Source organism: Coloeus monedula (genome assembly GCF_965178545.1).
Source record: "Coloeus monedula genome assembly, chromosome: 2".
Lineage (NCBI taxonomy): Eukaryota > Metazoa > Chordata > Aves > Passeriformes > Corvidae > Coloeus > Coloeus monedula.
Window position 1 is genome coordinate 118,867,142 of NC_138782.1, and position 12,292 is coordinate 118,879,433.

The 12,292-nt window shown below is 57.6% G+C and overlaps 1 protein-coding gene across 4 annotated transcripts in view; it reads left to right on the top strand.

The window, feature by feature from the left end:
* Positions 1-12,292, top strand: part of NCOA1 (nuclear receptor coactivator 1) — a 124,912-nt gene that overhangs the window by 89,515 nt on the left and 23,105 nt on the right. For all 4 annotated transcript variants that reach the window (XM_082277210.1, XM_082277212.1, XM_082277211.1 and 1 more), the window contains 2 exons: positions 1,018-1,111; positions 9,473-9,641. In XM_082277210.1, the coding sequence (XP_082133336.1) occupies positions 1,018-1,111; positions 9,473-9,641 (263 nt within the window). The remainder of the gene's footprint in view (positions 1-1,017; positions 1,112-9,472; positions 9,642-12,292) is intronic.

The following is a 12,292-nucleotide window of genomic DNA, read 5'->3' on the forward strand; positions in this document are numbered from 1 at the left end:
AGCCAGGAATTTCTGAGGATTCCAGAGAAAATTCCCAAAATTCTGGGATTTAAGGGATTTTTAATTCCTGAAGATTTTCCCTGAACATTCCCAAACTGGAGCCTGGAATTTTTGGGATCCCGGAGAAAATTCCCTAAATTCCAGGATTTATGGGATTTCCAATTCCTCAAGATTTCCCTCGAACATTCCCAAATTTCAGGAGCCGGGAATTTCTGGGATCCCGGAGAAAATTCTCTTTAAATCCTGGAATTTTGGGAATTTTCTCCGAGATCCCAGAAATTCTGGGCTCAAGTTTGGGAATGTTCAGGGAAAATCTTGAGGAATTAAAAATCCCTTAAATCCCGGAATTTCGGGAATTTTTTCTGGGATCCCAAAAATTCCCGGCTCCTGAAATTTGGGGATGTTCAGGGATTTATTTGGGAAATTTATTAGGAATTAAAACCCCTTAAATCTGGGAATTTTAGGAATTTTCTCCGGGGTCCCTGAGGTCCCTTCCCAGCCAATCCAGTCGGGAATTCCCAGATTTCCTTGGATTCTCCGGGATGGAATCTGCCTCTTCCCAAGGCTTCTTTTTTGGGAAGAAATTCCAAGAATTCCAAGAATACTTGGAAAACTTTGGGATCAACCCCGCAGGATGCAGATCCAGGGAATTCCTTGGGATCACCGGGAACGAGATTTCCATGGAAAAACGGGATTTCCTGGGAAAAGAAATCCAGGGATTTCAGGATGTGCCGGCTTGGGATTCCCAGCCAGGAATTCCAGGATTCGGGCTGGAATTCCAGGATTCAGGCTGGAATTCCAATGAAAACCTCAGCTAGACCCCATTCCCACCTGGAATTCTTGGAATTCTCGCTTCAGCTCTGCCGGAAAATTCCCAGATTTCCCCCTGGCAATTCCATCCTTGGCAATCCCCCCCCCCCTATTCCAAGCGGGAATTTTTTCCGCCGGGATTTTGGGGCTTTTCCCGAGTTCCCTTTTCCCTTTTCCCGATTTTTTGGGTCTCTTGTGTCCCTGCAGGAATGCCGGAGCTGGAGCTGGGCGTTCCCGACGCCGCCCTGGGAATGCCGGGAATGGCAGAGCCGATCCCGTGGCCGCTTCCCAAGCCGGACGAGTGAGTCATTCCCAAGTTTTCTTTTCCGGGATATTTCGCATCCAGCCGGAATTTCCCGGTTTTTTTTCTTCTCCTCTCTCCTCGTTTGGAATTCCGGGAATGCCCCCTGGGGGTTTTTTCCCTTTGGAATTCTGCCGCTGGCGTTCCCGGTGTTCCCGTCCTTGGGGTGGGGGTGGGATCGGGGTGGTTCTGGGAATGGCTGGATGCAACGGGAAAAGCCTCGGGAATTCTGGGAAGATCCGCTGGGGAAAACCTCGGGAATTCCGTTGGATCCAGTGGGAAAAACCGCTGGAATTGGGGTGAGATGCAGCGGGGAAATCCTCTGGAATTCTGGGAAGATCCAGCGGGAAAAGCCTCTGGAATTCTGGGAAGATCCATGGGAAAAGCCTCTGGAATTCCATTGGATCCAGTGGGAAAAGCCTCTGGAATTCTGGGCAGATCCAGGATTCTGGGAAAGGGGATCCAGCCGGGAAAAATCTCTGGAATTCCATCGGATGCAGCGGGAAAAGCCTCTGGAATTCTGAGAAGATCTACTGGGAAAAAGCTCTGGAATTCTGGGAAGATCCAGCGGGAAAAGCCTCTGGAATTCCGGGAAGATCCAGGATTCTGGGAAAGGGGATCCTGCTGGGAAAAATCTCTGGAATTCCATCGGATGCAGCAGGAAAAACCTCTGGAATTGTGATTGGATCCAGTGGGAAAAACCTCTGGAATGCTGGGAAGATCAACTGGGAAAAACCTCTGGAATTCCGTCAAATCCAGCGGAAAAAACCTCTGGAATTGTGGGAAGATCCAGCAGGAAAAGCCTCTGGAATCCTGGGCAGATCCAGGATTCTGGGAATGGGGATCCAGCTGGGAAAAGCCTCTGGAATTCTGGGAAGATCAACTGGGAAAAACCTCTGGAATTCTGGGAAGATCCAGCAGGAAATGCTCTGGAATTCCAGGAAGATCCAGCGAGAAAAACCTCTGGAATTCCGGGAAGATCCAGGATTCTGGGAAAGGGGATCCTGCTGGGAAAAATCTCTGGAATTCCATCGGATGCAGCAGGAAAAGCCTCTGGAATTGTGATTGGATCCAGTGGGAAAAACCTCTGGAATGCTGGGAAGATCAACTGGGAAAAACCTCTGGAATTCCGTCAAATCCAGCGGGAAAAACCTCTGGAATTGTGGGAAGATCCAGTGGGAAAAGCCTCTGGGATTCCAGGCAGATCCAGGATTCTGGGAAAGGGGATCCAGCTGGGAAAGACCTCTGGAATTCTGGGAAGATCCAGCGGGGAAATCTTCCGGAATTCTGGGAAGATCAACTGGGAAAAACCTCTGGAATTCTGGGCAGATCCAGGATTCCGGGAAAGGGGATCCAGTGGGAAAAACCTCTGGAATTCCATCAGATCCAGCGGGAAAAGCCTCTGGAATTCTGGGAAGATCCAGTGGAAAAACCTGTGGAATGCTGAGAAGATCCAGTGGGAAAAACCTCTGGAATTTTGGGAAGATCAACTGGGAAAAACCTCTGGAATTCTGGGCAGATCCAGGATTCCGGGAAAGGGGATCCAGTGGGAAAAACCTCTGGAATTCCATCAGATCCAGCGGGAAAAGCCTCTGGAATTCTGGGAAGATCCAGTGGAAAAACCTGTGGAATGCTGAGAAGATCCAGTGGGAAAAACCTCTGGAATTTTGGGAAGATCCAGGATTCTGGGAATGGGGATCCAGCTGGGAAAAACCTCTGGAATTCTGGTTGGATCCAGCTGGGGAAATCCTCTGGAATTCTGGGAAGATCAACTGGGAAAAACCTCTGGAATTCCATCAGATCCAGCGGGAAATGCTCTGGAATTCTGGGAAGATCCAGTGGGAAAAGCCTCTGGAATTCTGGGCAGATCCAGGATTCTGGGAAAGGGGATCCAGCTGGGAAAAACCTCTGGAATTCCATCAGATCCAGCGGGAAAAACCTCTGGAATTCCGTCGAATTCAGTGGGAAAAGCCTCTGGAATTCTGGGAAGATCCAGCTGGGAAAAACCTCTGGAATTCCGGGAAGATCCAGGATTCTGGGAAAGGGGATCCAGTGGGAAAAATCTCTGGAATTCTGTCAGATCCAGTGGGAAAAGCCTCTGGAATTGTGGGAAGATCCAGGATTCTGGGAAAGGGGATCCAGCTGGGAAAAACCTCTGGAATTCTGGTTGGATCCAGCTGGGGAAATCCTCTGGAATTCTGGGAAGATCAACTGGGAAAAACCTCTGGAATTCCAGGCAGATCCAGGATTCCAGGAAAGGGGATCCAGCTGGGAAAAGCCTCTGGAATTCCATCGGATGCAGCAGGAAAAGCCTCTGGAATTGTGATTGGATCCAGTGGGAAAAACCTCTGGAATGCTGGGAAGATCAACTGGGAAAAACCTCTGGAATTCCGTCAAATCCAGCGGGAAAAACCTCTGGAATTGTGGGAAGATCCAGTGGGAAAAGCCTCTGGAATCCTGGGCAGATCCAGGATTCTGGGAAAGGGGATCCAGCTGGGAAAGACCTCTGGAATTCTGGGAAGATCCAGCAGGGAAATCTTCCGGAATTCTGGGAAGATCAACTGGGAAAAACCTCTGGAATTCCAGGCAGATCCAGGATTCTGGGAAAGGGGATCCAGCTGGGAAAAACCTCTGGAATTCCATCGGATCCAGCGGGAAAAACCTCTGGAATTCCGTCGAATTCAGTGGGAAAAGCCTCTGGAATTCTGGGAAGATCCAGCTGGGAAAAACCTCTGGAATTCCGGGAAGATCCAGGATTCTGGGAAAGGGGATCCAGTGGGAAAAATCTCTGGAATTCTGTCAGATCCAGTGGGAAAAACCTGTGGAATGCTGAGAAGATCCAGTGGGAAAAGCCTCTGGAATTCCATCAGATCCAGCGGGAAAAGCCTCTGGAATTCCAGGGAGATCCAGGATTCTGGGAAAAACCTCTGGAATTCCATCGGATCCACCGGGAAAAACCTCTGGAATTCCATGGGAGCCGCCCCCATTCCCGATCCTCCGGAATTGCGGCGCTCGGAGGAGCCGGGAGAGCCTCGGGAGCGGCTCCCGCGGGAACGGGAGCAAAACTCGGGGATCAAAGGAGCGGAATTCCGGGAACGGGGAAGCTGCGAGGGGAGCTGGCTCCTGGCGGGAGAAATCCCGGGAATCCAGAGCCGATCCCGATCCCTGGGCCAAGAATTCTGAGGGGATTTGATCCCGATCCCTGCGTCCAAAATTCCAACCGGGAGCTGATCCCGATCCCATTCCCACATTCCAACGGGGGCTGATCCCGATCCCATTCCCACATTCCCACATTCCAACGGGAGCTGATCCCGATCCCGATCCCATTCCCGCATTCCAACTGGAGCCCGATCCCGATGCCATTCCCACATTCCAATGGGAGCTGATCCCGATCCCGATCCCACATTCCAGTGGGATCTGAGCCTGATCCCATTCCCACATTCCCACATTCCAACGGGAGCTGATCCCGATCCCGATCCCACATTCCCACATTCCAGTGGGATCCAATCCCGATCCCGATCCCATTCCCGCATTCCAACTGGAGCCCGAGCCCGATCCCATTCCCACATTCCAATGGGAGCTGATCCCGATCCCATTCCCACATTCCAGTGGGATCTGAGCCCGATCCCATTCCCACATTCCCACATTCCAACTGGGAGCTGATCCCGATCCCATTCCCACATTCCAACTGGGAGCTGATCCTGATCCCATTCCCACATTCCAACTGGGAGCTGATCCCGATCCCATTCCCACATTCCAACGGGAGCTGATCCCGATCCCGATCCCGTTCCCACATTCCAACGGGAGCTGATCCCGATCCCGATCCCGTTCCCACATTCCAACTGGGAGCTGATCCCGATCCCGTTCCCACATTCCAACGGGAGCTGATCCCGATCCCGATCCCGTTCCCACATTCCAACGGGAGCTGATCCCGATCCCGATCCCATTCCCACATTCCAACTGGGAGCTGATCCCGATCCCATTCCCACATTCCAACGGGAGCTGATCCCGATCCCGATCCCGTTCCCACATTCCAACGGGAGCTGATCCCGATCCCGATCCCACATTCCCACATTCCAGTGGGATCCGATCCCGATCCCGATCCCATTCCCACATTCCCCCGGGATCCGATCCCGATCCCAATCCCGCATTCCCCCGGGATCCGATCCCGATGCCATTCCCGCATTCCCCCGGGATCCGATCCCGATCCCATTCCCACATTTCCCCGGGATCCGATCCCGATGCCATTCCCGCATTTCCCCGGGATCCGATCCCGATGCCATTCCCGCATTCCCCCGGGATCCGATCCCGATCCCATTCCCACATTCCCCCGGGATCCGATCCCGATCCCAATCCCGCATTCCCCCGGGATCCGATCCCGATGCCATTCCCGCATTCCCCCGGGATCCGATCCCGATGCCATTCCCGCATTCCCCCGGGATCCGATCCCGATCCCACATTCCCGCATTCCCCCGGGATCCGATCCCGATCCCAATCCCGCGTTCCCCCGGGATCCGATCCCGATCCCAATCCCGCATTCCCCCGGGATCCGATCCCGATCCCATTCCCGCATTCCCCCGGCATTCCCGTCCCGCTCCCATTCCCGGCTCTCCCGGCTTCTCCTCCCGGGGCCGCCTCGCTCCGGCCCCGCCCGCTCCGAGCCCGAGGGCGCCGAGCCCGGAACGCGGGGCCGGGGCCGCCCCCGAGCGAGGGGAGCGAGGGGAGCGAGGGGAGCGAGGGGACGGGAGCTTCAGCCGGGGGCAGCTCCGGGGGATCGGGGGAAGCTCCGGGGGCTCCGGGGAAGCTCCGGGGGAAGCTCCGGGGGACCGGGGGAAGCTCCGGGGGAAGCTCCGGGGGATCGGGGGAAGCTCCGGGGAAGCTCCGAGGGATCGGGGGAAGCTCCGGGGGATCGGGGGAAGCTCCGGGGAAGCTCCGGGGGATCGGGGGAAGCTCCGGGGGATCGGGGGAAGCTCCGGGGAAGCTCCGAGGGATCGGGGGAAGCTCCGGGGGATCGGGGGAAGCTCCGGGGAAAGCTCTGGGGAAGCTCCGGGGGATCGGGGGAATCTCCGAGGAAGCTCCGGGGGCAGCTCCGGGGAAGCTCCGGGGGATCGGGGGAAGCTCCGGGGGCTCTGGGGGATCGGGGGAAGCTCCGGGGGCTGCGGGGAAAGCTCCGGGGGCAGCTCCGGGGAAGCTCCGGGGGATCGGGGGAAGCTCCGGGGGATCGGGGGAAGCTCCGGGGAAGCTCCGAGGGATCGGGGGAAGCTCCGGGGGATCGGGGGAAGCTCCGGGGGAAGCTCCGGGGAAAGCTCTGGGGAAGCTCCGGGGGATCGGGGGAATCTCCGAGGAAGCTCCGGGGGCAGCTCCGGGGAAGCTCCGGGGGATCGGGGGAAGCTCCGGGGGCTCTGGGGGATCGGGGGAAGCTCCGGGGGCTGCGGGGAAAGCTCCGGGGGCAGCTCCGGGGAAGCTCCGGGGGATCGGGGGAAGCTCCGGGGGATCGGGGGAAGCTCCGGGGGAAGCTCCGGGGAAAGCTCTGGGGAAGCTCCGGGGGATCGGGGGAATCTCCGAGGAAGCTCCGGGGGCAGCTCCGGGGAAGCTCCGGGGGATCGGGGGAAGCTCCGGGGGCTCTGGGGGATCGGGGGAAGCTCCGGGGGCTGCGGGGAAAGCTCCGGGGGCAGCTCCGGGGAAGCTCCGGGGGATCGGGGGAAGCTCCGGGGGCTCCGGGAAAGCTCCGGGGGAAGCTCCGGGGGAAGCTCCGGGGAAAGCTCCGGGGGATCGGGGGAAGCTCCGGGGAAGCTCCGGGGGATCGGGGGAAGCTCCGGGGAAAGCTCCGGGGGATCGGGGGAAGCTCCGGGGAAGCTCCGGGGGATCGGGGGAAGCTCCGGGGAAAGCTCCGGGGGATCGGGGGAAGCTCCGGGGAAGCTCCGGGGGATCGGGGGAAGCTCCGGGGAAGCTCCGGGGGATCGGGGGAAGCTCCGGGGAATCGGGAGAAGCTCCGGGGGATCGGGGGAAGCTCCGGGGAATCGGGAGAAGCTCCGGGGGATCGGGGGAATCGGGGGAAGCTCCGGGGGAAGCTCCGGGGGATCGGGGGAAGCTCCGGGGAAGTTCCGGGGGATCGGGGGAAGCTCCGGGGGCTGCGGGGGCAGCTCCGGGGAAGCTCCGGGGAAAGCTCCGCGGGCTCGGGGGAAGCTCCGGGGGCTCCGGGAAAGCTCCGGGGAAGCTCCGGGGGATCGGGGGAAGCTCCGGGGGCTCCGGGGCTCGGGTGGGAGTGCGCCGGGAGCGCTTCAGCCCGAGGGGCTCCGGGAGAGCTCCGGATGCTCCGGGAGGCTCCGGGGGCTCGGGGGATCACAGGGAGTGCGCCGGGAGCGCTTCAGCTCCGGAGGGCTCGGGGAGCTCCGGGGGATCACAGGGAATGCTCCGGGAGCTCCGGGGGGATCACAGGGAATGCTCCGGCAGCGGGATCCACTCGCGGGGCTCCGGGGGATCACAGGGAATGCTCCGGCAGCGGGATCCACCCGCGGGGCTCCGGGGGGATCACAGGGAATGTTCCGGGAGCTCCGGGGGATCACAGGGAATGCTCCGGCAGCGGGATCCACCCGCGGGGCTCCGGGGGGATCACAGGGAATGTTCCGGGAGCTCCGGGGGGATCACAGGGAATGCTCCGGCAGCGGGATCCACCCGCGGGGCTCCGGGGGGATCACAGGGAATGTTCCGGGAGCGGGATCCACCCGCGGAGCTCCGGGGGCTCTGGGCGGGATCGCCCCGGGAGCCCCGCGCGGTTTTCCCGCTGTTCCTCGCCCGCTGGGAAAAGCTTCTGCTGGGTTTTGTTTTCCCTCGTTCCTTTTTCCCTTCCCCTCTCCGGGCGCTCCGAGCCCCCGCGGGGCTCTTCCCGCTCTTCCCTCGGCCGGAATTCCTGGTGTTTTGAAGGGTTTTATCCGGTTTTTCCCGGTTTTTCTTGGCTCCGTCTCCCGAACCGACGCGATCCCGTTTTCCCGCTGAATCCCATCCCGTCCTCAGCGCGTTCCCAAGGAATTCCTCGCCGCTCTCAGGTTCCCTTTTCCCCTCCGGCGGTTCCCGCTGGAAATTCCCGGGATTTTCACGTCGCTTCCTAAAATTCCACTGGGATCTGCTCCCTGTTCCCAAGCCATTCCAGCTGAGAATTCCCGGGATTTTTGGGCCACTTCCTGAAATTCCCAAACCTGTTCCTTGGGATCCTCTCCCTCTTCCCAAACCATTCCAGCTGGGAATTCCCAGCATTTCCAGCTGGGAATTCCCAGCGTTTCCACCCCAAACCCTTCCTCCCACACCCAATCCGGCATCGCCGCTCCCGATCTTTTTGGGGTTTTTTTTCTGCCATTCCTGGCTGGGAATTCCTGCATTTCTGGGTGGGAATTCCTGCATTTCCAGCTGGGAATTCCCAGAGTTTCCACCCCAAACCCTTCCTCCCACACCTGATCCGGCATCGCCGCTCCCGATCTTTTTGGGGTTTTTTTTCTGCCATTCCCAGATTTCCAGGTGGGAATTCCCAGAGTTCCCATCCCAAACCATTCCCAGGATCCTCTCCCTCTTCCCAAGCCATTCCAGCTGGGAATTCCCAGATTTCCAGGTGGGAATTCCCAACGTTTCCACCCCAAACCCTTCCTCCCACACCCGATCCGGCATCGCCACTCCCGAACTTTTTTGGGGTTTTTTTTCTGCCATTCCCAGATGTCCAGGTGGGAATTCCCAGAGTTTCCATCCCAAACCCTTCCGTGGATCCTCTCCCCCTTCCCAAGCCATTCCAGCTGGGAATTCCTGGATTTCCGGGTGGGAATTCCCAGCGTTTCCACCCCAAACCCTTCCTCCCACACCCGATCCGGCATCGCCACTCCCGAACTTTTTTGGGGTTTTTTTTCTGCCATTCCCAGATGTCCAGGTGGGAATTCCCAGAGTTTCCATCCCAAACCCTTCCGTGGATCCTCTCCCCCTTCCCAAGCCATTCCAGCTGGGAATTCCTGGATTTCCGGGTGGGAATTCCCAGCGTTTCCACCCCAAACCCTTCCTCCCACACCCGATCCGGCATCGCCGCTCCCGAACGTTTTTGGGGTTTTTTTTCTGCCATTCCCAGATTTCCAGGTGGGAATTCCCAGAGTTTCCATCCCAAACCATTGCCAGGATCCTCTCCCTCTTCCCAAGCCATTCCAGCTGGGAATTCCTGCATTTCCGGGTGGGAATTCCCAGCGTTTCCACCCCAAACCCTTCCTCCCACACCCAATCCGCCATCACCCCTCCCGATCTTTACGGGATTTTTTTTCCCCCCTTCCCGCCGCGCTCTTCCCGAGGGTTTTTCCGGGCGGGAATTGCAGCTTTTCCCGTTGCCCGCAGGCCGTGCCTGGGCTCGCAGCTGGACGAGCTGCTGTGCCCGCCCACGACGGCCGAGGGCCGGCAGGACGAGAAGGCGCTGCTGGAGCAGCTGGTCAGCTTCCTGAGCCGGCAGGACGAGAGCGAGCTGGCCGAGCTGGACCGAGCGCTCGGCATCGACAAACTCGTCCAGGTGCCCACAGGGAGCGGGAACGGGAACGGGAATGGGGATGGGAGTGGGAATGGGGATGGGAGTGGGATGGGGATGGGGATGGGGATGGGGATGGGGGAATGGGAATGGGGGAATGGGGATGGGGGAATGGGGATGGGGGAATGGGGATGGGGATGGGGATGGGGATGGGGGAATGGGGATGGGAGTGGGGATGGGGGAATGGGGATGGGGGAATGGGGATGGGGGAATGGGGATGGGGGAATGGGGATGGGGATGGGAGTGGGAATGGGATGGGGATGGGAATGGGGATGGGGATGGGGATGGGGGAATGGGGATGGGGATGGGAGTGGGAATGGGATGGGGATGGGAATGGGGATGGGGATGGGGATGGGGGAATGGGGGAGTGGGGGAATGGGGATGGAAATGGGAATGGGAGTGGGGATGGGGATGGGGAAATGGGAATGGGGGAATGGGGGAATGGGGGATGGGAATGGGAATGGGAATGGGGAAATGGGGAAATGGGGATGGGGAAATGGGGATGGAGGAATGGGAATGGGAGAATGGGAATGGGAATGGGAATGGGAGTGGGAATGGGGATGGGGAAATGGGGATGGGGGAATGGGGGAATGGGGGAATGGGGGATGGGAATGGGAATGGGAATGGAGGAATGGGGTAACGGAATCTGGGAATGGGAATGGGAAATGGGAATGGGAATGGGAATGGGAATGGGAATATGGGTGGGGAAATGGGGATGGGGGAATGGGGGAATGGGAATGGGAGAATGGGAATGGGAATGAGAGAATGGGAATGGGAATGGGAATGGGGGAATGGGGGAATGGGGATGGGGTCTGGGAATGGGGCAGTGGGATCCGGGAATGGGGTCTGGGGATGAGGGAATGGGGGAATGTGGGAATGGGGTCTGGGAATGGGATGTGGGAATGGTGTCTGGGGATGGGGTCTGGCAATGATCCAAGAATGGGGGAATGAGAGAATGGGATCTGGGAATGGGGTCTGGGGATGGGGTCTGGGAATGGGGGAATGCGGGACTGGGGGTCTGGGGATGGGGGAATGGGAATGGGGGAATGCGGGACTGGGGGAATGGGGGAATGGGGGAATGGGGATGGGGAATGGGAATGGGGAAATGGGAATGGGAATGGGAATGGGGGAATGGGGTCTGGGAATGGGGGAATGCGGGACTGGGGGAATGGGAATGGGATCTGGGGATGGGGGAATGCAGGAATGGGGTCTGGGAATGGGATGTGGGAATGGGATCTGGGAATGGGGTCTGGCAATGATCCAAGAATGGGGGAATGAGAGAATGGGATCTGGGAATGGGATCCGGGGAATGGGGTCTGGGAATGGGGGAATGCGGGAATGGGGATGGAGGAATGGGAATGGGGGTCTGGGAATGGGGTCCGGGAATGGGGTCCGGGAAATGGATCCTTGGAAGGGATCCCGGGAAGGGCCGGGAATGGGGGAATGCGGGAATGGGGTCTGGGAATAGGGTCTGGGAATGGGGTCCGGGAATGGGATCTGGGGATGGGGTCTGGGGATGGGGTCTGGGGATGGGGGAATGGGGGAATGCGGGAATGGGAATGGGATCTGGGAATGGGGGGACGTGGGAATGGGGGAATGGGAATGGGGGGATGTGGGAATGGGGGAGTGTGGGAATGGGGTCTGGGAATGGGAGAATGCGGGAATGGGGGAATGGGAATGGGAATGGGGGAATGGGAATGGGAATGGGGGAATGGGGTCTGGGAATGGGGGAATGGGGGAGGGATAAGGGGGGAAAAAAGGGGGGGAAATGGGAGCAGAATTGGGGAAGTGAGGGGGGAAATAACGGGGGAAGAGGGGGGAAATAATGGGAAGAAAATGGAGAAAAAATGAGGAGAAAAGGGGGGAAAATGGGGAAATAATGGGAAGAAAATGGGGGAAAAAAATTGGGAAAATAAGGGGGGAAATGGGGAGAAAGGGGAAAAAATGGGGGGAAATAATGGGAAGAAAATGGAGAAAAAATGGGGAAAAAAGGGGGGAAAAGAGGGAAAAATTGGGAAAATGAGGGAAATAACAGGGAAAAAAATAGGGAAAATGGGGAGAAAAAGGAGGAAAAAGCAGGAAAAAAGGGGGGAAATGGGGAAAATAAGGGGGGAGATAAGGGGGGAGAAAGGAGGCAAAAAGGGGAAATAAGGGGGGAGAAATGGGGAAAATAAGAGGAAAAATGGGGGAAATAATGGGAAGGAAATGGAGAAAAAATGGGGAAAATAAGGGGGGAAATTGGGGAAATAAGGGGGGAAATAATGGGGAAAAAATAGGGGGAAAGTAGGAAAAAAATGGGGGAAAAGGGAAGAAAAAGGGGGGAAATGGGGGAAATAAGGGGGGAAATAACGGGGCAAAATAAGGCAAAACAAAAGGGAAATGGGAAAAATAAGGGGGGAAATGGGGCAAAAATAGGCAAAAAAAATAGGGAAAAATGGGGGAAAGAGGGGGGAAATAATGGGAAGAAAATGGAGAAAAAATGGGGAACAAAGGAGGGAAAAGTGGGAAAAATAGGGGAAAACACAGGAAAAATGGGGGAAAAGGGGGGAAAAGGGGAAAAAGGAGGGAGATAATGGGGAGAAAATGGGAAATAAGGGGGGAAATAACTGGGAAAAAAGGGGGGAAATGGGGAAAAA